This window comes from Haemorhous mexicanus, chromosome 6 (assembly GCF_027477595.1).
Source record: "Haemorhous mexicanus isolate bHaeMex1 chromosome 6, bHaeMex1.pri, whole genome shotgun sequence".
NCBI classification, from domain to species: domain Eukaryota; kingdom Metazoa; phylum Chordata; class Aves; order Passeriformes; family Fringillidae; genus Haemorhous; species Haemorhous mexicanus.
In genome coordinates, this window is record NC_082346.1 from 2,052,886 (window position 1) to 2,079,317 (window position 26,432).

General features: G+C 38.3%; 1 protein-coding gene across 1 annotated transcript in view; it reads right to left on the bottom strand.

Moving 5' to 3' along the window:
- LUZP2 (leucine zipper protein 2) overlaps window positions 1–21,764 on the bottom strand; it is a 125,873-nt gene extending 104,109 nt beyond the window's left edge. Inside the window, exon 1 of the mRNA XM_059848152.1 lies at window positions 21,517–21,764. Within this exon, the coding sequence (XP_059704135.1) occupies window positions 21,517–21,578 (62 nt within the window). The 5' untranslated portion in view covers window positions 21,579–21,764. The remainder of the gene's footprint in view (window positions 1–21,516) is intronic.
- Window positions 21,765–26,432: the final 4,668 nt, after the last annotated feature.

A 26,432-nucleotide genomic window follows, 5' to 3' on the forward strand; every position in this document is an offset into this window, starting at 1 on the left:
AACAGTGAAAAGTTTTGGTGGCTGTTGGGCTGATTTCATGGATTTGCCACCCAGCCCCCCTTTGCATGCAGAGCTGTAAATAAATCACATAGCTCAGCTGTGTGTGTGGATTATTGCACACCAGGTGAAAGAATCTTTTTTGGGACAACACTTTCTCTGCCTCATTGATTTTGTACTAGAAAGATTGAAAGTCTTTTTATTCTAGTGCTTCTTCACATGGCACTTCATGTCTATAATTGCAGGTACCAAATAAAGAGATGCAGATCCCTGTAGGTAAGGACAATCCCACTGAGATCTGTAAGAGCAAAAATGAGCAAAGGAGCATTTTTTATTTCCTATTTTATTTTACCACACAAACCTCTCTCTCTTTTACTTAATTGCAGGTTCATGTTTATTAATCACACCACACAGATTTCTCATTCTAACTGATGAAATAGCAGATTATCTCTTCCTTGGAGAATGCCTGCCAAGGAATAACAGGTTTTATAAAACTAAATGCTATATAAACCCAGTCCAGACTTTAAAGAAAAAAATCCTCCCATTCATATCAGCTCAAGGTTTTGCTAAAGTTACATTTTGCTTCCACAGTTCTTGTTTTGTCTGCTTTCCTAATTAGCACATCATTTAGGAACCTAGTTGAGGATGCCAAATTCTAGCATTATTCATTCTTTCCTGCAGAGCAGCACTGAATAGGCAGACTGTATGGATTCCTCTGCCATTTCCTTGGCCATTTCAGGGATATTCACTTCCCTGTGCACTGGAGAGTCATTTGAATGCAGAGCACTGTCACTTCTCTATGAAGCATTGTTAGCACCAGGATGCAATTTTATTTATTTAACCACAATTCCTGTAACCCCTAGGAGCCTCCATCAGAATGAAGACCAGAAAAAACATTTGGCATGTGCAGAGCAGACAAGCAGGCTGGGTTTTCTTTTCTGTGTCAGTAATAAGGTATTTCCTTATAGCTGCACAAAGGTCCAAGACATTTCTACTCCTCCACCTCCCTCCAGAAATAACTGTACCAGGGCTTTTCTTGATCAATCATGAGACAGCCCATCAATACCCAGCTCTCTTCCAACAACTTGTGCTCCACTAAATTTAAAGGTCTGCTCACGTTGGTAGGCAAAGATAAAACCTGTGCAGCTAAAATAATTCTGCTGAAAGGTCTGCTGTCCTTGGATATTTTGACTGCCTCTATTTAGCTCTAGGGACTCACACAGTCTGAAGGCCTTGGTCCCCAAAATGGGGACAGACAATCATGTGCACATCATTTACGGTGACATCTCCACTGTTCACTAACCCACCCTCATCCAGGAAAACAAAAACTCGAGCACAAGAAATTCCACAAGTAGGGAGGACCCCATGGTATTCCCCTAATGCTCTCTTCCATCAGTACATCCTTCTCAGTTGCAATTTTCTATTGCCAGAACACTTGCTAGCACATTGAAGACTCTCCTTATGGGCCAAGGAATAGAATTGCCAGTAAAATGAGCCACAGACAGCAAAAAATCAAAAACCTTTTTAGTAAATATGGAGAAACATATGTGATCCCAATTAATCTGCTTCAAATGCTACAATCACTTACTGAAGTACAGCCATGAAATCTGACCTGTTCTGGGTTGGAAAAACACTCAGGTACAGAAAAGAAGCCTTCCCAAAAGATGGAATGCTTCAAACCACCAGCCAGAGCAATAATATTTGTAATAGTGCACTTGAAAAATAAGTTTATATCTTAAAATGGACAAGGAAATTTAGTTGGCATCTCAAAATACTCCAAGCCAGAAAAACCCAGCTTTTATTAATTCCTCTGCTTGAGAGTTGGATGGGATTTTTTGCCTTTGGGTTGGTTTTTGTGTGGTTTTGGTTTGTGGTACTTTTTTCTTCCCTCCTTCATAGTTTATGAATTATAATTGCTCAAGCTGGTGGCTTTACCTCAGATTAAATCACAAATTCCTGGCTATTTTCCAGACTCAAAACAAGCTGCAGCTTCTAGATAAGCTGGTTGCATGCTTTTCTGGAGGGTACAGATCCATGTTGCTCTAAGACATCTGCTCCATCTAACTCAAAATCATAAATTTTAAATTGCTCATTGAGAAGAAAGGGGAAAAAAAGAAAAAGAAAGTGTTTGTACATCAAGTAAGTATATTTTCTGATTTGAGAGATACCAGAAAAAGTGGTACTCAGCCATGCATAAAATGGCCTGGTGGGAAGGAACCCCAAAGATCATCCAGCTCCAACCAACCTGCCACAGGCAGGGACACATTTCACTAGACCAGGCTGCTCAGAGCTCCATCCAACCTGGCCTTGCACACTTACAGACAAATTCAGTATTGCAATGCTAAAGTAACCACAGCTGGGCATCACTCAAACAGATTTCCACATTTCAGGTATTTTTTTAGAAGGTAATCCACTTTCACCTTAAAGCCTCAACACCAGTTTAAAATTGCATCACCAGAACACACAGCATGCTTTCATTTCTTTTTAAAAGCCATTTCCAGAAGCTGCAGGTCCAGTGACCATATCTACTTAGATCAGAGCAAGTACAGTCAATTCTATGTATAGAATTAAATAATTGACAAATCTCTATTCTTCCAACAAAATTGGTTTTTTTTAGTTCCTTACAAATACACAGTGTCAAAATGAGCTTTCAAGCTTATTTTCTCTCATTCACATCTACTTACAGAAAGGAAAAAAACCTTAACATTTAACATTGACCTGTACTCTGAGTATAGGAACCTTAGCATTTACCTTTAAGTTAATAAAATTTATAGGTACAAAATTTCTGCCTTGAGAGCAACAGGGTAAAAAGGGGATTTTGCATTTTGATATGAGTCAGATTTCTAATAAACTTTAGCATCTCAAGTAGTCTGTGCTACTCAGTACAAGAAGGAGATACTGGAGGGGATCCAGCAGAGGTCCCAAAGGTGATGAGGGCTCTGGAGCATCTCTCCTGTGAGGAGGCTGTGGGAGCTGGGACCATTCTTTGGTCAAGAATCTCACACTGAATTTTAAATACCACTTGTTTCCCATTTTGAAATAGTAATCAAACAAAATATCCAAGGTGAATGTCTCTAATTTAATATTTCTCTGACCAATACATTTACATTTGTAAGGATCAATAATGTAATGTAATGATTTGTAATAATGTCATTTTGCTTAATATGCTCATTAATAAATGAAAAAATCCATTGCAATATTGACTTTAGATAGTTGATGAATTTTTTCTCCCTGAAACTGCCAGTGTCATAACTTTTACACTTTCTATTTCTGTACTTCATGAAGAGTCATTGCCAAATATTGCCACATAAATCTCATTCTTATAATTTTCCAAATACTTGCTTGACACTGAAATACAGAATTTACACTGTTCAAGGCAGAACCTTGAAAGCAGTCTGTTCTCTCAACAGCATCAACTGTGCAAGAAGTCACTTCTATTTTACTGTGGTCCTTTATTAGAAACAGGTTTTGCTGTGCTTAGTGGTTTTTTAAGCATTGGGGGAGGTTCATCATTCATACAACATGGAAACCACCTAAATATCCTTTAGCTGGTAGAACTGTGGAAGAAAGCTGGCAATGTGCACATTTCATGGGATGGTTTGGTGATATCCATCGAGTCTGACAGCAGGACTGCTCCATATTTTAAATATTTCCAACTGCCTCACAGTGCATTTTCACAATCAGCCCCAGAAACCTGTTTTGTGTTTTCTGCAGAAGCAGAAATTCTTGGAAATCACATCTCACTGCTGAAAGGGATTCCTGCTTCATCTTTTGGCTCAGGACAAGGTTTTTACTCCTCTGCTGCCTGCATTGATGATCCTCCTGACTGCTCTCTCTGCCTCCTGACCATCCAAGATAAATTCCTGCAAACACACACCAGCCATGCCTTTGTTTGTTGGGGGAGGGACTCAGCACACTTCAGTGGTTTCCCCAATCAAATGTGTACTCAGTTTTTAAACACAGGACATCCAAGAGTTGGAGGTTGTCATGTAATTTAGATCTGTCATGTGTTTCTATAAACGTGAATAGAATTAACCCAGCTGTTATGGGTAGGTGTTTTGGAGACTTTGAGCAGAGTTTTTTGAAGTTTTCATAAACACATTTACAGAGAAAAAATACATAGACTACATTAAAAAAAAATCTTTTATAGCTTCCTTACGGAAAGCATGAAAAATTTAATTCCCTACTAACATTAATTATAAAAAAAGGTTCAACCTCACTTTTCATATTTAACCAAGATCATTTTGTGTTCCAAAACTGAATTTTTGAACAATTTCTGGAGTATAAAATAAGCTCTAACTTTTAGGACTCAATATAACAATATATAGCAACAAGAACTCAAAACACTATTTTTATGAAGGTCTTACAAATTCATTAGGATGAAATATATTATAGGCCTCCAGCTGATTGCTGAGCTTTGTGCAAGGTGGGGGACAGTGCTTTCTTACTTCACTCTGAAGAGAATGGCTGACCATTCTGCTCAGGTGCATTAAGTTCTCAATTTTATTTCCATCCAAAAGTCTTTTCAAAGTACAGGGAATGGATCCTGGACCTGAAGCCACCCTTGTTCTGCAACAGAACACAGAGGTTTCAGACTAACCCCAAACCAAAAAGCATCCTGTTTCCAGTCCCACAGTTAAATTTCTACCTCTTAGATACTTTTATAACTCAATTTTCAACTGCTCTGCTAGCTGACATTTTACCACTACAACAGAGATGTCCTCTGCTGTGTGAAGCATTTGTCCAGTCAATTAATACTGGTGAACCCTCAAGCATTTTTCATAAACACACTCCAAAAAACAGCAGAAAAGCAAGAAAAAATAAATAAAAAATAACAATCTAATATAAAAAAACCCCATGCAGAATTAGGAATACATCCCACACTGTTTGAATTCTTGTTTTCTGTACTATTTGATGTTTTCCATGAACTTTATTATTCTCTCAAGAGATTAAAATTACTTCAGTCCTTATGTAACTCTTTGCAAGGAGGTTTTATGAGAAGAGATACAGGAAATAACACAGAATGAAACAGGTGAAAGCAAAACTAGCTGGCTTGCTGTTTACTATACAGAAAGTTTAAGCACATTTTACATTTATAGAGCATTTTCACAGTAAGATTAACCCTAAGGTGGAGACAAACCAGATGAAATGATACACAGCACCTGAAGAGACAGCAGATGCCACCAGAGAATCCTAGCAGAGATTCTGCTGAACACTTCCAGTCCTTCTTAATAACCAGAACAATCCAAATACATGAATGATTTTTTTCTGGCATAATTTCAACAATTCAAGGAGTCAAGTCACTTCAGCTTTCAGTGAGAACCTTAAATATTGTGGGCCCTAAACTGACTGACAAACATACTTTCCCAGAACTACATTACTTCCATAAACCACTTCCACAACACCTAGGTAGAGAAGGAAGGGGGAAAAAAAATCCTCTTTCAGGGATTACTATGTTTGTTAGCCATTCATTAAATAAGAATTCCTCTAGCAACAAAAATGCTCCAGACAGCATTTTTGCTCCATAAATGCTCCAGACATTAACCCTCCCTCTACACTGCAAAAAAAACTCTCCAAAGAAACTCCCCAAAGTCTGAAACATCACAACTTCCTCCAAAGAAAAAACCCCAACATGAAAAAAATCCCAAAACACAACAAAAAACAACCTTACTACCAGAGAATGAGCTTCTAGCAAGTTTGGGGTTTTTTGGGGTGGCTTTTTTTTTCCCCTTTGATTTTGTTTGTTTGTTTGGTTTAATTTAATTCTGCAAAGAATGTATTTTCATTCCCAGCCAGTTCATTCCCACTGATCCTTACAGAGGGATGGCTATAACCCATACAGTCAAAACCCTCCCTGATGTACAGAGCCACCCCACTGCCTCTCCTGGCTTGTCTGAAGGGCTTGCAGCCACCCATGGCAGAGCTCCAGCCATGCAAGTCATCCCAGCACACATTTCTGATGGCAACTACATCATGTCCTACTGCTCACCTTAGGGCAGTTCTATTCTGTAATGTGCAAAGAAGAATCAAACAAAATTAAAAGTCCACGTTGAAATACCTTCAGAAATGAGTTCCAATTAAATGGATCTCCTCTGCAGCATATCAGATTTGCAAGGCACCTCATGGCTGTACAAATAGCTTCTCACACACACTGTGGTTCTGGAATTGTGGTTTACAAGACATTAAAAGATCAGAAGGATGTTAATTCATCCTATAGTTTCTACAGAAGCAATCCTCTTACTCTCTGCTGAATTCCAAACTGACCATTCAAAGCTAAGCCAGAGGAGAGAAATGAAACATCTAACTGGTGTTTTATGATTAATCATTTTGTTTCATGATGCTGTGAACTGTCTGCTGGTTCCCTCTCTCTGTGGTTCTCACATGTTTGTCTACACCTAACTGCTCCTGCCTGCACTTGTGTTTAGGGATATTATCAGCTCTTCAACAGAGCTGGCTAAGATTCTGCTTAACTAGTGATTAGTTTATAAAAATTAAAACAAAAGCTTTTAGTCTGTTAAAAAGATATGAAATAAATTTCTTGAAGGAGAATTATAAAACACACTCCAGCATTTCCTGCAACAATGAATGAGAGGAGTCTCCAGCCTCAGATCTCTGGGGGTCTCCAGCCATGTCCCCTTCCACAAGAACAACCTGCCATGCTGTCCACACTCCTGTGCACTCCAAATTTCTATCACTTCCCCTGCTTCTTCACTAACAGTCCTGCTTGCTAAAGGTACAGGAAGAGAAGTTTCACAGAGGCATGAAAAGCAGTAAAATCACGTTTGCTGTTGTTTTGACAGTGTTCCTGATAATCAGTATGGTACAATCCTTTTAGATCATCCAATCTACCTGTGTCCAACAGATTATTTAGAAAAATAAATGTGAGCATTTTGAAGCCATAGAAACAAGCTTTAATTGTTTTATATTTCCTAATTCACTAGGCATCCACCTTGGTCTACTCATGCTAGACATACTTCAATATTTTGATCAGCATAGAAAAGCCTGAAAGAAAAGAAAGGCCATAAAACAGGCACACTGTTTTAAAAAATGAGTATTCATTTCAATTGGTAAAAAGAATTTTTTTTCTAAAGTGGAAATACAATTTCTGAAGAGAAGAAAAAAAATCTATTTCTTTTTTAGCCAATAAAAGAGGTTGCTGCAATAAATTTAGGCATGCCTCTTTAAGATTCCAAGTAAAAATAACATATTATTCTGCTATGCTGAATACTCTATTTAAAAAAAAGTTGAAACAAAAATCAAATACTTTTCTTTGCCATTAATTTTTAACCTGAATTCTTTACTCAAATTGACTTTAATTTTATAGTCAACCCCCAGCCCAGCTATTAGCTGGGTATCTTTCTGACAAAGTAGGTGTAACAAGTTTGGTATCATCTAAGTCCACACTGAAATGGAAAGCAGCAAGGAAGTCTGATTCACACAGTCCTTTAAATAGTAACTATATAGCTCAGTAGAACTATATATATTATAAAACTAAATTCAAATTAAATCTTGTAATGATGTAATGTCATGTTATGCAAGAATATACAAATGCATTTTCCTTTAATGTTTTTTTTAAGCCAAATTCAACTACTGACCTGACTTTCACTTGGAAAGAGAGAGATGAGAAATAGCTATGATATGGCACTAGAATGAACAAAAGTGGGAAAAAATTATACATATTTTGTCTTTCCCTTATTTCCATTGGGAGGACACCTATGTCATGATTTTAAATTAATAAGAAAATGAATTAATTCACTCATTAGAAAAACCAGCCAGTTAAATACACTGCATGTATTAAAGCCAAAGTTCATCTGCTGGCATCAAAGACTGCTAACCATACACCAAGTCCAAAACCAAAAGTCTCCTAATTAATGCCAAAACCCTGAATAAACAGGTCTGAGATACTCTTCTGTAGGATAGCAGCCTGAAATTTCCCAATTCATGGTGCTGCTTTTTTCCATTTACTTGCTGCAGAAACCACTTAATGCACACTGTTCCTCAAACAATTTAAATAACAGCTGAACTTGGAAATTTATCCTTTCTGACTGCTGGTATTAAAACTAACCAGTTTTAATAAAATGGCTTAAAAATTGTCAGAGTCCTGAGCTTAAAAGCCAGACTTTTTCATGGTGAAGTTACCTTACCCTGTCCTCATCACTCCAGGAATGCTGTGCAGGTTAAATGCATAGCACAAGCACTAGCTGGACTGCTTTGCTATTTTTTTCCCCCCTGTACTTGACACCTCTGCAGCAATTTCACAGGTCTAAATCCATACTGCTGCTGGGAAATTATACAGGCTCCAGGAAGGAGTTGGACAATTGTAGCCTTTTTCAGCATATTGGTTTTATCCCTTCAAGCAGGGATGACTCCTTCTCCAAGCTGGTGCCCTCCACAGGGAACAACATCACTGACCTCAGGTCTTGTCTGGGCAGCATTTTCCTCTTTTCTTGGTGGCACAGATCCTACCACAATCAGAACATTAAATATCCAGATGGCATTTGCAACAGAAACATCTTTCAGCTGTGATGTGCAACTCTTCCCATTGACATTCCATGCCCAGTTACTTACAGACACCATTTTTCTGCCTTGCCTGTTGAATTCTAAGAGAAATGGAAATGCAGCCTTGCCATGGCTGCATTCTTCACTTTGGCATGATTAAGCTCAGTGCTAATTTGATGAGTGCTGGTATTTCCCCTACTCATATTATGCAGCAATATCCTATGAGCCACTCTAAAAAAGTTCAGAAAAAAAAAAGGAAAACAAACTTCTAAAACAAAGGCTTAAAATGTTAAATTAATAAATAAACTGGAGCTGTTAAAGGTGCACTTGGGACACTAGGTGTCTTGCAACTACTGTAACACCCATTAAGGTACTGAATTAAGGGCAAAATTAAGGTACCCATTAAGCACTAAATTTTCATTAACTTAATTCAAAAAATAAGAAGAAATTCCACAAACTTGGAAGAGCAATGCCTTTTATTTCCCAAAACAAGATGACTCTCAGAGAAATATAAAAGGAAGGCAAGCTAGAAAGGTTTGTGTACCTGAGAGCTCTGGTGTGTTTGGCAGTGGGATGCCATAAAATTGTGACAGTTCACAATTCAGATTCTCATACTCCTTACACAAATAAAAAGTTATAAAACTGCTGAAGAACAGTATCCTTCAGAAAACCAGACATTAAAAGTAAAATGGGAAGAGGGCAAAGCCTGAAAGAGTACTTCCATAACACAGGTGACAAACTCTTGTACCAAGAGTGTCCCTTTTCTCCTCATTCCCCAGAATGATATAAACAAGAGGCATGACCTTTTCCCACAGAACTCGAGTAAATATGCTAGCTGGTTGTAAAACAAGAAACCTGTTGACCAAAAAAAGACAGATCTGTACATTATGCATTCCACAGTTACTGTTCCACGGACTTTAAAGTGAGCAGTAAATCTGATGTGCATTAACAAAATATAAAGGCTATAAAGAAGGAAAGAAAAACTAGAATTCACTCAAGGTATCTTCAAGGATCTAAATATGAAGCCAATTTAAAAAAAATAAAAAGCCAACTTTCACAAAAGAAGCTTTAACTCTGAGATTTTCTATTTTAGAGAAATTAGAGCTAAATAGCAAAAGGTGAATTTTAAAAAAAAAAAGTCTGTAACTCTCTTGTATTTAAATAAGAGAAGAATTTTATCTTTTAAAAAAATCTGTGTTGTCTTGGTTCAGGTGCTGCTAAACTGAATGCCAATTTCCTATTCTCTTTTCACACGTGCTGGGAAGATGCTAGGATATTGTTCTATGATTAATGGGGACTTGTGAACTCAATGGATGCTACAATCACTATGAAGGGATCAGATGTGATTTATTTAGTAATTACTGAAGGTAATCAAATAATTGATTTGAAGCTCCAGGCTGTTATTCAAGTTTACTTTAGTGCAACCCTGCCAAGCCACTCAATATTCTCAAGGCTACACATCACCTCAACAAGGCAAACTCCCACAACCTTGTGCAGAATCCCTAAAGATGCCATAAACGTGTTTCAACACACAGTAGGGAAGAAAAGGAGGCTGCTGGAGCAGGGGGCCATGCAGAGGACAGGCAGCCCTTTCCCAGGACAAACATCCTTGCTCTGGTTCCTGGAAATAAGCACAGGGCAAGCACGTGCAGCTGAAGGGCAAGAACGAAGCCAAGAAGTGGGCACAGCCTATAAAGGTGGGGATCAAGACCACCAAAGACCTCTGAAGCCCTCTGACCCATTTCTAGAAAGTTCCCATACTCATTCTTTCAGATCTAACTTGAACAGAAAGTGAGAAACTTTAGGTTTTCCCAGCCTAGAGCTAACCCTATTAATTTTTCATCTTACCACACTGCCAGTGCTTATACAGCAGGACAGGTGCTAACATATCCATTTCCATGTCATTGTGTCATTTATTAATAAAGCTTTAGTGAGTTTTTGTGTCTCTGTGACTTTTGTCACCCCTTTTAACCATGAGAACCTCTGAATCTTGGGTGCACCCTTCCCCTTGAGGTTGGGATGTCACACCTTGATCCACAGTGCAAATCACAGTTTTGGTGGTTTGCTGTTTTTAAGCTAAAAGATCTAAAGTCCATGGTCCTCCCTCATTTTTAAGATTAATATTTTAAAGAGTGCACCTTGATGCTCACTGTGAATTTACACATATCTATGTTCTAATATATTACTGAAAGAATTATTCTCTTCTATTATTCCTGCTTCAATAACTGGAAGACAACTGAACCTCCAAAACCAACCTCCATTTATTATCCATAACCTAGGCTATAGCCACAAACATGGATCATAGAGGTTTAAAACAACAAGAATATCAGTTTAGTTTACCCAGAAGCATACAAAAAAAAATTAATTTTGTTTTCTACAATTTTTTTAATTTTTCATACTCCAAATGAAGCTGTTATGGAAATTCTAGGTCTTCTGGATATCTTAAGAAACAGGCATTGACACAAGCCTATTAAGGATGATCCTCAGACTAGCTCCAAGATGAAAACCCAAATCAAATGCAGAAGCAGCAAGCCTTACCATGCCCACAAACAGCCACAGCTGCCTTTTTATGGAGGCAGGATTTAATCAGCCCTTTCACTTAAATCAAGCTTTACATATTAATTCCAACACAGGGTTTTGGAAGAGGAAAAAAAGGAAAGAAAATACACCAACTGCTCAAGTTTCTCTTTCAGCAGTGTGTCCTAAGCCCTAATGACAGGAACCAACAGCCATCATCAACACAAATATAAAATTCTGTCAAAATACAAGGAATTTAAAGAAAGTGAACATCTTCTCATACACTGAAATGCAAGACTGTCTAACTGAAAGACAGCAAAAGTGGAAGCTGGCAGAATAATTCCAGGTTAATATATTTGCCAGAAACAATGCTTGTCTCCAATAGAATTTCTTGCATTTGAAAGAAGTGGCAGGATATTAAAAAAAAACCCTCAATGTTACCTGTAGAAATAATTTGATATTTTTATCTGCAAAAATACAGTCAAATTTAATGCCTTAGCTGTTGAAAAAAATTTCAGCTGTTTTGAAGTATTTAATTCTGTAGAATCAGATATAGATATATATATAGGTATGTATGTATATGTATATATACTGATGAAATTGATATCAATTTTGCAATTCCTAATTTCTTTTCATCAGCATCCACAATGACATTTTGGTATCTACCCCAGATGAGGAGACTTTCTTACTGCCACTCGTTTTCATTAAAGTAACAAGAATCAGGTAGGAGTTCTGTCCATCCTCATTAATAATGAACACTCAGATTTCCACACATACAAAGAGTGTTGTCTGCAGAACCCCAAAATTTGTAGCACTAGGTGTATATAATTTGTGAAATTTAAAATGCATGGAGAATAGATATCTGCAGCACAAGAAGAACCTGTTCTATTGCCCAAAAATTGAAGTGGAATGCTAGTTTTTTTTACTGCTTTCTTATTAGGAGACTTTTAAGACATATTTTTAAAACAATTTTTAAGCTTCTATTTTCAAGAATTAAATACTATATATTTAATTCAATACTATACGATAAATATACTAGATATATACATATTACACTATATATAATTAAATATACTATAATTTCCAAGTCCTGAACAGTAACAGAAGAGCCTAACAAGTCTCCTCCTCTCCAATATTGTCTCTCTACACAAACAGCATTTTTTAAAACCTTTGTTTAGAAAGAGCAGCACCAGATACAGGTAGCACCTGGTAAGATACAGGTAAATAATTTGTTTCTAGAATAGCATCAATATTTCAACTTACTCACTCACTACACAATGTCCCTTTTTATCCACTCCTTCTAGCAGGCTTTGAAATGAGACTGCTTTCCCACCACCCTCCTTTGATATCTCATCTCATCCTAGCAGGTCCCAGAACTTCTCTGGCAATTTCACAAAGCTGACTTTGTAAAGTGATTTTTCCTGAATGGTTTCCTTGAAAATCAGGTGCTTGAGGGGATTGCTCAGACATGAGTGTTTGTTTCTGGCCTACTTGGCAGCTAAACTTCTGAAAACACATCCACTTATTTCTCCAGATGGGTCCTTGCAGATATTCACACAAAGAAAGACTCTGTGGTAGATACTGAAAACTCTTCTAAAGGGATGGTGCAAGCTACCCTAAGGATCCTTTAATTCCTTAAACCACTAAGAGAATTAAGGCAGATTAAATTATTCCCTACTGCTTCCAAGGTATCATCAGGTTTAATCTAGTGTGCTAAAAACTTCCACGTTGCTGTAATTACTGAACAGTTTTGGAACAGTTTCCCATTCCATTTAAAAAGTTCCACTTTAACATGAGACATCACCAGCAAGATGGAGCAGCAAAGAAACAGACCATGAGAGTGAACACTAAAACATTTCAACCTGACTGCAACATCAACTTCTGCACAGCCCCTGTTTGATGGGAATGGCTTAAACAGTTACAATTATATTGTAGAAACCATACAATTATATTGTATACCATATAATTATAATTATAAAATAGATATTATAGATATTATTATATATATTGTTATAAATAATTATTGCAAACCATATAATTATATTGTATATTTATACAATTATAATATTGTATATTTATATAATTGTATATTTATACAATTATTTGTATAAGCCAGTGATGCAGTAACCACCTCATGCAAAGGAAACAGATATTCCTTAAACCCTTAGTTCTGCTACACATGTCCTGTATATCTTCCTAGCTCTTTGCAGAAAAGAGCTAGGAAATTAAATTTTGTCAGTTTAGGTACACATGCAACTGACAATCCTACACACCATGACATTAAAACAGATAGAAATGCAGGTTTTTTTTTTTTTTTCTGAGTCAAATGGACTGACTATCATTTCTTTAAAACTGGTCTTGCTATTTAATTTTTACAACATTTTAACTCTTTCTGTGCCCAGGAACAGACAACAGTCTGCCCTTGTGCCAAAGGAGCTCCATCTAAGTAAAAATTAGGGAAAGAACTAGGATGTTTGAAATGGGAGCAGAATAAAAGAAATACATTAGATTAAATTAAATGTCTGCTTTCATGAACTTTCCTGAGCCAAGTACAGCACATCTGTGTACTGAAGAGCAGAGTGGTTTTACAAGCAAACAAAAAAAGCAGATGAGTCTCTATTCACTATCTGTGCACTCGAGGACAGTGGGTTTTTCATATATGAATGAATATATATATTCATATATATTTATTTATGAATGCAGTGACGTCACAGAAAGTGGTATTTGAGACTGATTCTTCACCAAATTAAACAGCATAGTCTGCACTAATTGCAACCTTAAATTTGCTTAAGGAAACAGAAGGAAGGCAGCAATGCTGTGATGGGCTCTGACCCCTCCTCACTTCACTGCCATTGAGGCTCCATGGTTACAGATTAATTACCCAAGCCTTACCCTTTGCACTGAGCCAAATCTCTTATTCCTCAGCTGAGGGTAAAATGAAGACAGCTGCTCCTTCTAAAAGAGGTCAGGATGGATTCCTAACAATCACAACTGTTTGGTATCCCCCATGCCATTCAGCACCTAAAGAATGGTCCAAGATTCTAAGAATACAGTAGCTCTTGTTCCAGAGTTTCAGAAGGTTACTGCAGTCAACCAGCTGTCTCCTTCTGAAATTCAAAAGTCACCAGATTAGACTCTTTCAGCACACTTGAAAGAAAATCCATTGCAGATTATAGGTAATAAGCCCCTCAAAAATAGCTGGTCCCTTGGCAAATGTTGTCCCCCTTCACAGAAGGGGGAAGGAAACAAATCAAAACCAACAGAAAATCAACAGTATCTATTTCCAGATGAGGAAATAACAGGAGCTTCTGGAGCTTCATAGAGCAGAGGGGGAGAAGTGAAGCAGGACTGACAGACTGTGCCAGCCACTGAGGAGCAGTAAGAATACAGGAGCTATTTTGGACATTTGGGCACTGAAAATAACAATTAATGATCAACTGATTTGTTTCAGGATAGCATCTCAAAGGCTCAGCTACCAAACACCTAAACATACTGCAACCCTTGCTGAGTTTCACCCCATCCTGAAGAATACTTCTTAACAAAAAACATCTTAAGTGAAGCAGTATAAAAATTGATTTTATTTCTCCATTTTCAAGAGAGACAGTCTCTCTTTGCACATCAAGCACTCATTTCATTACACTGCCTCAGGAGGAAGAAACTTCCTTAACAATTTAATGTTACCCAGAGCACTGCTGCTGCTTTTCAGTCTTGTCAGCTCAATTTCTCCACATAGTGTTTTAGTTTTCTCTTCCACATCTCAATAAAATCTCAGTTTTTTTCCCCATGTTTATTGTCACTGACTAGCCTGAAACAAACACAAGGCTGCAAAATCATCCAGACATGATGAGGAGGATGCTGGGCATCGTGTAACTGCTGGGTTTATTGCTGCTCTTGCTTCACCAAGCAATTCTGAGGTACCAAGTCACAGCTCCTACTTCTGTAGTCTTTCAGATCAACAAAAACACAACCACCTAAAGAACTGTATCAACTACAGAGAATTAAACAATATAAAGCATGAACAAACTCTTTTGTTTCCCAGGCACACCAGGCAATTTGTCTCCCTTCCCACCACTAAAAGAAGTTATACAAACACCCATAAAAGCTGCTGGTGATTTGTTTATGCATGATTTTACAATGGTGAAGTCACAGAGGCTGAGCCCCACCATAAATCCCTGTTGCTGCACAGAAGGTGTTTTGATGCTGTTAAAGCAAGGGCATCTATCTGGGTCATGGATAGAAGTGTGGTGGCCTGGAAGACTTTTAAATGGAGACATTAGAAATATATTTTCCACCTCCAACTAAAAGGGAAAAGTTTTAGTTCTGCAATTACATGTGACTCAGCAAACACATGCTCCATTTTCTAAGTGCTTCAATCTCTCCAAAGCAGGTTTACTTTCTTTTTCCCCTTCCATAGTTAACAATGCAAAGAAAACCTACCTATTTCCTGCAAGGAAACTGACCACAAATTGACTAAATTTGGCCATTCAAAAATAACAGCAAGACTATGTAAATGGCTGGAAAAATCAGCACTTTGGGTAATTTACACTAGCTGGCAGCAAATGAGTCTTTTCTTCTTAAGACAGCACATGAAGACAAGATACACCAGAATTTTTTGACATTTCTCTACTCTTTTCCATAGAAACTATTATTTAATACCAACAAGTAAGATATCAATAAATGCTGATCAACAAGTAAGACATCAATAAATTCTGTATGCACTTATTTCTTCAGCTTATAAGATTCACGTGCTGATTTCTCTCATAACTGACTGAAGTATTTTTTGTATCTACAAATACAGCAGAAAAGGAGGGAACACCACAAAAAACATTGCTAAGATAAAAACCAGTAAAAGCAAACATTAAAAACCCACCAGAACTATGTAAAGGGGAAGATGAGCAAGGAAGGAAAGAGTAAAGAGAATCACAGAAGCACTTTAAAACTGCTATTTGATGAAATGTCATATTTATTCTTCAGTATTTCTAAAAGGTACTTGCCCTCCAATGTGTTTGAAATAGCAAATATAACAATACACATCTTAAACCTCTGCACAATATTAATACTGAAGGAGGGTGTGAAAATTTCCTTTTGCTTTCTGACACATTACTTGACTTCCAAACAGAGAATATTTACAATCTGACTCCTTACAGGACAGACAGCACACCCATTGTGCAAAACTAGACAATGGGAAGAAACACTGCTTTGACAAGTGGCATAAATGAGGTTTCTTTGTCTGCAGAGTGGCACATCACAAGGAATACTGTCTGTGAACAGTCTTCTATTAAATGTAGAAAATGATATTGAGCTCACAATCTCACTGAAAAAGGGATTACAATTTAGGTTAGGATATCCTTGTCTTCTGTCCTGACTGTAAACTAATAAATGAGACAGAGGAAACTGTCAGCATTCTAATTTTTCTAAACACTAAAGAATACACTAAAATGTCAAAAGTAACTCCATGGCAAGTCTCTTGGGCAGAAATGCACTACACCTAGCATTACAAGCAGAATTCCAATATCACAGATTTATTATTTTTGTTTGAGTTTTTCTGGCTAAACTGAGACTTTCTTTCTGGATTTTTAGTTTAGGTTGATGATATAGATATATATGGAGCACCATCAATATTGCCAGTGCATTTTTCTCCATTCCTTTGGCAGCAGGCTGCAAGTAGCTTCCAGTTTGCTGTGTCAGGCACTTTCTTATAAGTCATCCAAATAAAGCCATCAAGCCAAACACATTCCATGAAATTATGGAGTTGCACCACTGGTTTCAGCACCCATTATACTTGTATAGTTTACAGGTACAGAACAGCCACAAGTCACATCCTAAATACCACATCTGTACCTCAAGTATAAATCCTTACAAGCCATCAACCAAACAAGCATCACCATCCACACTGATAGAAATCAGAAAGCTTTTAGGGCCCAGAAAATTAAGACAAAACTGTGAACTCTACACAGGAGAAAAATTATATTTATTAGCCCTGCATTTCTGAAAGAATTCCAAAAGCACATTAAGAACCTACAGCAAAATAAGGGATCATATTTTCTCCTAAATAAGTAGCCTACTACCACTGTGCAGATTAAACCTTCTGTTGAGGGGAAGAGAAGGGACACTGCTGGACCTTAGTGTGAGATGCCACAAGTGAGAATCAGTTCTGGCTTCCTGCCAGACAGGATGTTCCAATGGCATGAGCATCCACACCCAATGAGCCTTGTACTTCACTTAACACTCTATAAAGAAAGGCTCCATCTACCCTCATATCAGTCTGAATGAAAAACAGCTCCTTTCAACATCTCATGGTGCTTTTCACAACCAAAATGATCTCAAAAAAACTAGAAACAAGGATTTTCAACTTCCCATGCCAGCACAGTAACAGCAGACAGGTTCCTCTGTACCTTTTCTCAAGACACAGGCTGAGTTATTTACACACCTTTATCTGAAAGGAGGGGAAAATTATCTTCAAGTCCCTTAAAAACAATTACCAAACCCAACAAATGTAAAGAAAATAGCTGACCTTAAAAATGCACCCAAGGAAATCTCAACCATTCTCAAGCTTAATTAGGAAATTCATCATTTTTTTATCACTTCCAACAATAGACATATACCAGGTCAACACCTGTACATTCATTAATCAGCTTGAAATGAGCACACTGCTTTTTTCTTGCTACAAAACCCAAAAGGTGCATTATTCTTAAGCCACAATATTTTGCTTTGTAACACCAGTGCAGTGAGACTGACAATTAACTGTACTCTTAGAAAAAAAATTACCACCAGCTACTTCCCCACAATTAAAAAATCCTGCCTTTTACAGCCCTGTTATTTTCACATTCATTTAGTGAGTTGCTGCAGTAGAAATATTACAATTGTTGTTGAAGTGCATTTTGTTGTGTTTAAGGTTCTGTTCTCTGCTACAAAGCATTCTACTGCAATCAAATTATTCAGTGTCCTGTACCTTTGTCATATTTCACATGTGGACAGAAAGGAATGCACTGTCATAAGAAAAAAAAAAGAAAAAAGGAAAGCTCTGTTTCACATCAGGCTTCTTCTAAGGAGTTGTATTTTGCTGTTTAGACAAAAAAATTTGGTATACAGCATTTCAATAGTAATGTTCAAGTAATATTCAGAAAAGTGTCATTTTAGCTAACAGTAGGGAGGTCTCACTAGAGAAGATCATCTGGACCATAGTTACTGACCCCAATGAGTGCCTTCAGGTAAGATTCCCTTTTACAAGCAGCATTCCAGTCAGACTATCCAGGTATCTGGGGCCACAAAAGCAAGCAAGTGGCCACAGAACAGGATCCTGAGCTTACTGTGCACTGTGTCTACTCCCCAAACCCTCAGGGCACTGAGACTCATTTCTGATGTCATATGGAAACCCTCAATTGTCTTCAGCATCATTTGAAAAAAATCAACTTATAACATCTATCTCATTAAATCTGCCAAATCTGAAATGTTAAAGGAAATGTAAGAGTGGACAGGAAAACACCAATTTCGTATTTTTACCAAGCTAAATTAATCTTCAAAAATGTTCCTCAGTGATTTTAGCTTATGCCATCAAAACATACATGTTTAACTGGACAGACAAATTGAATTCAATCTTATGACCTCTCTGGCACCACAACCATCCAGAAATATGATAAAGACTTATCATTGTGTCTCAAAGCCATGCCAAAATCCAGTTTAGATAATGCAGAAAAGATCATTCACTTCAAAATCATGAACTTTCTGTACTTTTATGGGCGTTTGATTAATGCATGTGATTTTAGACCAAGATTAGAAGTAACATACAATTATGAAATAATGGTGATAGCTGGGTACTTTCTTCTTCTTAACAATGCCATCAAGTAAGAAAAGATTACATGCTGCCTTAACTCATTAATTCATATTTGTTTGCAATTAGGTTTGAAGATATGCTGAGACCTTTCAAAACAATCACCACAACATGATGCAAAAAGCATGGCATCACTTCCTGATGAGGAAAAAAAATCCCTGAGTTGTCCACCTCTGCAACAAGTACTGTGTTCACTCATTTTGGTGTGATGTATGAAATAGAGTACAAACTTTTACAAAAATAAACCCTCCTGATGGAAAACTCTGTCCTGCAAAGTTAATATTTTGCCTTAGCTAAGCAATTTCACATGGAAAGGTATTGTACCCTGATTTTCTGCAAGAAAAACTATTCCTGCAATCCTACCTCGTTGGGTCCCACCAACCAATTAGGCATAGGCTCACAACAAGTATTAACTGCCAGAGCCAGAGCTGCCTCCTGCTGAAGGAGAGTAAAGCATAATCTCTTTCCAGAAAATGGCATGTTGACATCATGGCATGTTTTAAACTTCCTGCATGTGCTAATGAAATGTTGAACTCGATCTTCTACACAGCCAGTGAAAAACCAAGTGACTGCTGAAGAGAGCAGACCAGGGCTTTTATAGATCTCCAACTCTACAACAGAATTTCAGCCTCCTTCATGACCAATCTGGTACCCAAACTCACTTTGCAACACATCCTGTGCTTGGGTGGAATTTTAACTGGAATTTCTCTCCCACTGATCATTTTCATCTCTCAATTGCATGAGAACACGAACCATCACAGGCCACAACATTGTGCTCCTACAAAAATATACACACTCCTCAGAACTGTGATTTGCATAATTAGCATCCACATGCCAGCTTCAGCTTCTTGATATTCTTTGCAGCAATGTTTTGAAAGTTGAGGGAGGATTTGAATTTATTAGTGTTTCTGACAACTATCCAGAATGAACTATGCTTCATTTCCCATACTGGTCACACTTGCTCAAGAAGATAAGGACTCAGTTTTAGGGCTCTGCACTGAATACCTTGACTCCCATGAATGTTCAGGCAGCTTTTAAGCTTTCCAGATCTCTTTTAGGTTAATCTGCACAAGCTCATGCAAGATACAAACCTGCATCTGCAAAAGCTGGCTTGGTGCTTCCTCTCAATTTTAACTCTTCTTCCAAGGATGCATCACTCTTTTATGAGCATAAAATTATCAATCCAAATTAATTCACATGACTGCTAGGGAAAGTTTCCTTAGACCTCATATTAAATCAGAAGAATTGAACCACAATGTTTTCCCCCAGGGGTGATATTCTAAAGCCCATCAGCATGGCTCATAGGGACCAGCACTGTGGAAGCCCTAACAGAAATGTTACCTAAAAAAGGTATTGGTCTCCTTGTGCCAATAAAAACCCATTCTGAAGGAAGGAAGTTACTGGATAAGTGAAGCAATTTCCTGATTTCTCCCTACATTAGGACATTTTCCCATTCAGAAATTTTCAATTATTATTTGCCCGTGTATGCAGCTCCTGCTGTCCCTCACTTGACTATGAAGCAGGCATGCATTTTATTCTTTTCTTTTTACATCTCAGTGAACACCTTATGTTTCAAGCCTTAAAACATGCAGTGCTTCTGCAAAAGGCTGCCTTGATGCCCATTTTACAGGAGGAGACAGAGTAAAAAGGAAAAAGTCACATTTTCCTGAAAAATGTACACATGTATATCCTCCAAGAACATGCTTTAAAGACTCATTACTATTTACTACACACTTATTTCTGTGTTATTATTCCAAGACAGCACAGAAATACCACAGCCAAAATTTCAGCTTGATTTACTGATGAGGAACTGAAGTTGAGCAGTCTAAAGAGCAGCATCATAACAGATCTGCTCTGTACCCAACATTAATTTCTCCTCTGTGCACATCAAGACAATGGGATAACGTGCCTCAGCTTTACCTTTTCCTTGCTGAACACGTTATCCTGACTGCACAGACAATTTACTGTCTCTGAGCAAGTGAGCAGAACACATTGCCTGATCAGAACACTGCATGGGCAGATCAGGTTTATTTTTCAGCTGCAATAGATTTGGTTCATCTTTTCTCACACTTACACTTTCACAGAAAGGAATTATTCTAGATTGCAGCAACTTTTTATACATTTACAGGCATTGAGATAATGCTACAATATCTTACAGTAAAAAAAGTAAGTCCCCAGGCATTATTCAGATACAGAATCCTGAGATGAGATCGTTCAGGTGTTTTTAATTATTTTGCACTCTATAAGGGAAAACGTTAGCAATTCTCAGCTTCACCTGTTTGCCTTTCTTAGCAGTGCAATAGAGCCTACCTGGTTTAACTGCTCTCTATATAAAGCTTACATTTGTCACTGCCTTGTTACACTCCACAAGCTGTGGGTCAAATCATAGAGGAGCATCTTCTTCCCAGCATAAAAAAAAAACGCCAAATCGATGAACAAACCAAAAAAACCCCAACAAAAACCCGAACAAACAAAAACCAACCACCAAGAGAACATTCAATCTTGAGACTGAGGAGGGGGAGCGAGACAGATGAGAATCGCAGACGATCTAAGATCTCTAAACTTAACACCCCAGCAAGACCCGAGATCTGCATTATTTCCCTTCAAAGCACTGAATCTGAGCCAGGAAACAAAGCAGGAGGGCTGTAAGGAAAAGAGCGGTCGGTGCTCACCTAGTGCCAAGGACCAGAGCAGGAAAGAGAGGCAGCACGTAACAAGCAGCGATGAATTTCATCCCGGCCCTCCTCTTCCTCGCAGCGCCTCCGTCCGCCTCTCCTCCAACCTCTCCTGGCCCGGGGAGCTGCGGAGAGCTTCCAGCAGGGCGGACAGACAGACGGAGTGAGGAAGGAGCTCCGGGAGAGGGGTTGGAGCTCCGGCAGCGATGCCGGGGCACAGCGAGCCGCGGCAGCCCCGCCGCTCCAGCGCCGCCGGCTGCGCCAGGACGCGCCCCTTAGGGGCGGCCGAGGAGGGATTACGGCGTGATGCTCCGAGCTTCATTGCGGGGGAAACGGCCGGGAAACCCTTCCTGGAATCAAAAAAAAAAAAAACGTAATAAAAAAAAAGAGAGAGCCGCAGTTAAAGCACCACAGGTATTTTGCAGTTAGCGTCTTGGTGTGATGGGAGAATAAAGAAGACAGGTGATAGAGGCAGGAGCGGCTCCAAGGAGGTGGCGAGCCCCAGGGCAGCCTGGCACTACACGTAGCCACGTGTCATCCCTGCAAAGCAGGAGCACACAGGCTACTGTTTCAATCGGGTGCTCATTCACCCCGTATCAAGTTGGAGGTAGGAGCAGAAAGAGCTTCCAGAATAGGGTTTAGAGCAATGTCATCTCTAAAAGCCCTTCATCACCTGAAACAGTGGACAAGACGAAATAAATACCCTTCAACTAAATTAATGCCCTTTTCCTGTTTCTTGTGCTTGAATTCTCCCAATCTTAATCATAAATAACATAGATCAGCAAATTTGGTTTAAAGTGTTTTCAGTGTGTAGGTAATTGCCTACCTTAAAACAAGTTCATCTGATGGCAAATCATATGAAAGTATAACATTTAAACAGAAGGAATCATTCTCTGCAAGACCCCAATCAAACAAACTTGTCTTCAAGTGAATGAATTATGGTCATTACAAGAAAGATATCTGGCCACCTATGGGCTTCTCTGCTCTTACAAAAGACATCCAGGAACTACATTATACATCACAAGCATAAAATAAAAATGGCCTTAGTTTAAACTGGTTGGTCATTGCATTCAGCTGTTTATAGCAAAGTAATTTTGTGTTCCATGGCAGAAAACAGAAATTCGCTCTTTGAAATGAGTGAAAAACTTTTTAAAATTAGCTTTGCCCCTTAATAAGACATGCATATGGTGAATACAAACAAAAGTAATAAATTGCATCCTTCAATAGCAAACTGAGAATGATGGGAGGTAAAAGAAAAAAAAAGAAAAGGTGACATACACTGGCAAAAGGGAACAAAATAATTAATGTCTGACTTTCTGTGTCCCAACTCTAGTATCTTTCTCAGCACACCTGGCAGCACATTCTATTCAACAACATGAATTGAAACCTTTATTTATTGTTATTTTGATGCTATGTACCAAAACAGCATGAATGAACAGTCATGTTACCATGGATACTTATAATAACATGGTAAAAAGGTCATAAAAAGAACTGCTAGCTTGTCATTTTCTCTTCTAGGAAAAGCCAACCTTTCTAGTCTAGCAGGTACTTCATAGTAATGTACCAGCAGCTAATACTTCTTTCAACTTCTTATTGTGAAAAATGCACATTTTATAATTGGCTTTCCACAAATATTAAAATGAATATTATATGTGTTATGTTAGACAGTTATGCTGTATTAATTTTCTAAAGTAATGTGTTAAATATAGTTTGAGGTTATAACAAAATGTTTAAATAGAAACTATGCTATGTAGGATACTTTTTCTTAAAGAAAGGACTCACAGTGAGATAGGAGCCATGGGACACCTGAATCTTTCAGAGAAAGAGAATTTATTGCTCCTTTATCAGGCAAAATGAACTTCTTCCTGTTATTAATGTATTTCATAAGTTCCATACCTTGTCTGTGATTTCTCATAGGCAGCTCCTCACAGCACTGACTCCTTCTTCATCACAGCACAGCCAACAAACCCCAACTCTCTCCTCACCCAGCTAACCCACTCTTTTGTAGAAGCCTCTTACTGGACACAGCTGTGGCCTGTTAAGGGCAGGCCTGTTCCTAATCTTTGGTGATTAGCACAGCTGCAGCTCCTCAGGTGTGAGACTGCCTTCTGCACCATCTTTATTTCCTTACATTCTATCCCTCCACATCTTCCTGCCTCACTCAGCCCTGCAGATGCCGTCAGGATTCAGAGTTAGAAGCTGACACTGCCCAGACAGAATCCTGTGTGTGAATGGAATTGATGCACCATGGATGAGGTGTAGGAATGTGCACCAGGCTGTGGCTTTTAAGGGTTAATCCTCTGTTAACGTGGGTCCATTTTCAGGCTTATTTCACCCAGAAAGAGGCACCTGGACTGTCTGTAACTCTTTGTTTCTATTGTCTCATATCATCCTAACCCAAATTGTCCAAAATTATTATTACTCTAATTATATTGCTATTTTTATGACAATTTCATTACTAATAAACATTTAAAATTTTAAAAACAAGTGATTGGCATTTTTCACACTTTTATGTGCATTCATACAGGGTGGAACAGAGGGGAAAGTACTAGTGCATTGAGGCAGTACAAAATGCTGAGTGATCTTAAGTAACCTTGTGAAATTTTGCATCTTGAGGAACTATTTTTTAATTTTATCAGTGCTCTGCCTCTTCCTTTGGGAAGTGGGGGTGGAATGGAGAGAACTACTGCTGCTTCTTGGCTTCACCTCCAGGGGTTTTAACAGGCTTGCTTGGGAGAACATCCCCACAAGTGACTTCAGTAGAGGCTCTCTGCAGCTAGCACAGTGCTACACCACCCAGATATAACATCACCATTCCATGCAAAATTTCTCCATCCCTTTTAGAGGTAAATGTCTATAATTAGGGTTGGGCACTTAATCTTCAAGGCTGCTCTTGTCATACCTGATTGTACTCCAACTGCTTGCCTAAAGACACAAAAAAGCATCTTTTTCCTCCCTCCTATTGAGATAAATGACCTTGATCTTGACAAGTTGGAGGGGGTCTTGTGTTTTGGTTGGTTGGTCAGTTTTATGTGAAAAACGAGGTTCATTCTTCTGGTAAAATTTAAATGTTTAATAAAGGACAATAGGATACAAAAGTAAAGCAAAGCTTAATGGCCGGGTGTCACTGTCATATTTTCTGAAAAATCCTCTTTGCCCAGGATTTCCTCCTGGGAAGCTGAGAAGCCTCAGCTTTTCCTGTGTTTGGCTGCTTTGGAATGTGGTCTGGAGATTGTTTACCAGGTGCATGTTTGATTGGATCCATGTGAATTGTTTTTAATTAATGGCCAATCACCATCAGCTGTGTCAGACTCTCTGAGTCAGTCACGAGTTTTTATTATTCATTCTTGTTAAGCCTCCTCTCTGTATCCTTTCTCTTTCTTTAGTACAGTTTTAGTATAGCATTCTTTAATATAATATAATACATAAAATAATAAATCAGCCTTCTGAGAAGATGGAGTCAGATTCTCATCTCTCACCTGGTCCTGGGGACCCTCACAAACTCAACAGCTGGGTGCTCAGCATTCAGCCAAGAGCACACCTTGTTTCAGAGACACCCTTTACACACCTTTCCTATTGCATATTCATCAACAATTCTGCATATTTAAACATTTCCCCAAACTGGATCACATGTCCCAAGAGCTGTCTAGCATGGCTCCTCCTCAAGACCACCTTTCCAAATTAGAATGAAAAATTATGCTCATGTAAGTATAAAAGCTGTTATAAATGCAAAAAAGGAAAAAAAATAAAAAGAAGACTTAATAAGCCTGCATTAAGGTAGCTGAAAATCCTGAAAGGCTAATGAGGATAAACCCAGTGAAAAAGGTAAAGAGAAAAGCCTCCCTTGCTTTGGGGAAGTTGCTGCAGGACTGAAGGAAAAGACACTCAGAAGTGTGAAAGGCACCACCCCATACATGCTCATCTTTCAGGACCTTACAGAAATTGGCAAGACAGCAAAATGGTAGAGCTGAGACTTCTTTTCCAAAAACCCAGTTGGAATTCTGATGCTTAAAAGGATGCTGAAATGAATGCAGCCTAAATCCCATGATAACCAGCTAGATATAAAGGGGGTTTGGTTTTTTTTCCCTAGATAAACACATTTTCTTTCTACAGGAATATTCTGCTTTTATGACTTTAATTCATAAATGTGAATTTTCATTCATTCATGAGCTGTCCTTTAAGATTTTAGGAGAAATATCTATCCAATGAGTTGCATGGGAGCCACTGAGCAGTAACACAGGAACAACTCTTATCTCCATAGATCTCTTGTCCATTCCCATCTCTCCTCTCTGATGCAGGTTTTGCCAGCAGAAGTAAAAGAAAAATGTACCAGTACTAATGGCAGGAAAGTTCAGCCATAAAATAGCCAACAACACAAGGGCACAAGCTAGAAGTCAGCCTCTATGAAGTTACCTCATGGCTAGGTGAATTGCTGCCTTTCCTTCCAAAAAAAAGAGGATTTTTGCAAAGGAGAATCTAACCTCTAACCACTATTTTTGTGGAGAGATATAGTAGATATTTTTGCCCCCAATGTCCGGGAGGAATGATGAGGAGGACTCCATCTTATCAGAGGGCTAATTAACTACTTTATTATTCTATATTATTCTACATTATATTGCACTACATCTGAACTGAATCTGCCAAGCACTCAACTGCACCCTACTGCACAGCATCTTGTGACTGTCAGCCCACAGTCCCCACACACACCTGGATTCAACTGGTCAGTGACTCACAGCACTCACACCAGAATCCATTTCCCAATCAGTTCCCTTCAGGTAAACAATCTTCCACACTGCATTCCACTTGTGAGCAACACAGGAGCAGGAAATCAGATAAGAATTGGTTTTCCTTTCTCTGAGGTTCAGAGAATGTGAAACCCAGAAATATTTTTGGGAAGTTGTGCTTTGCTTTAC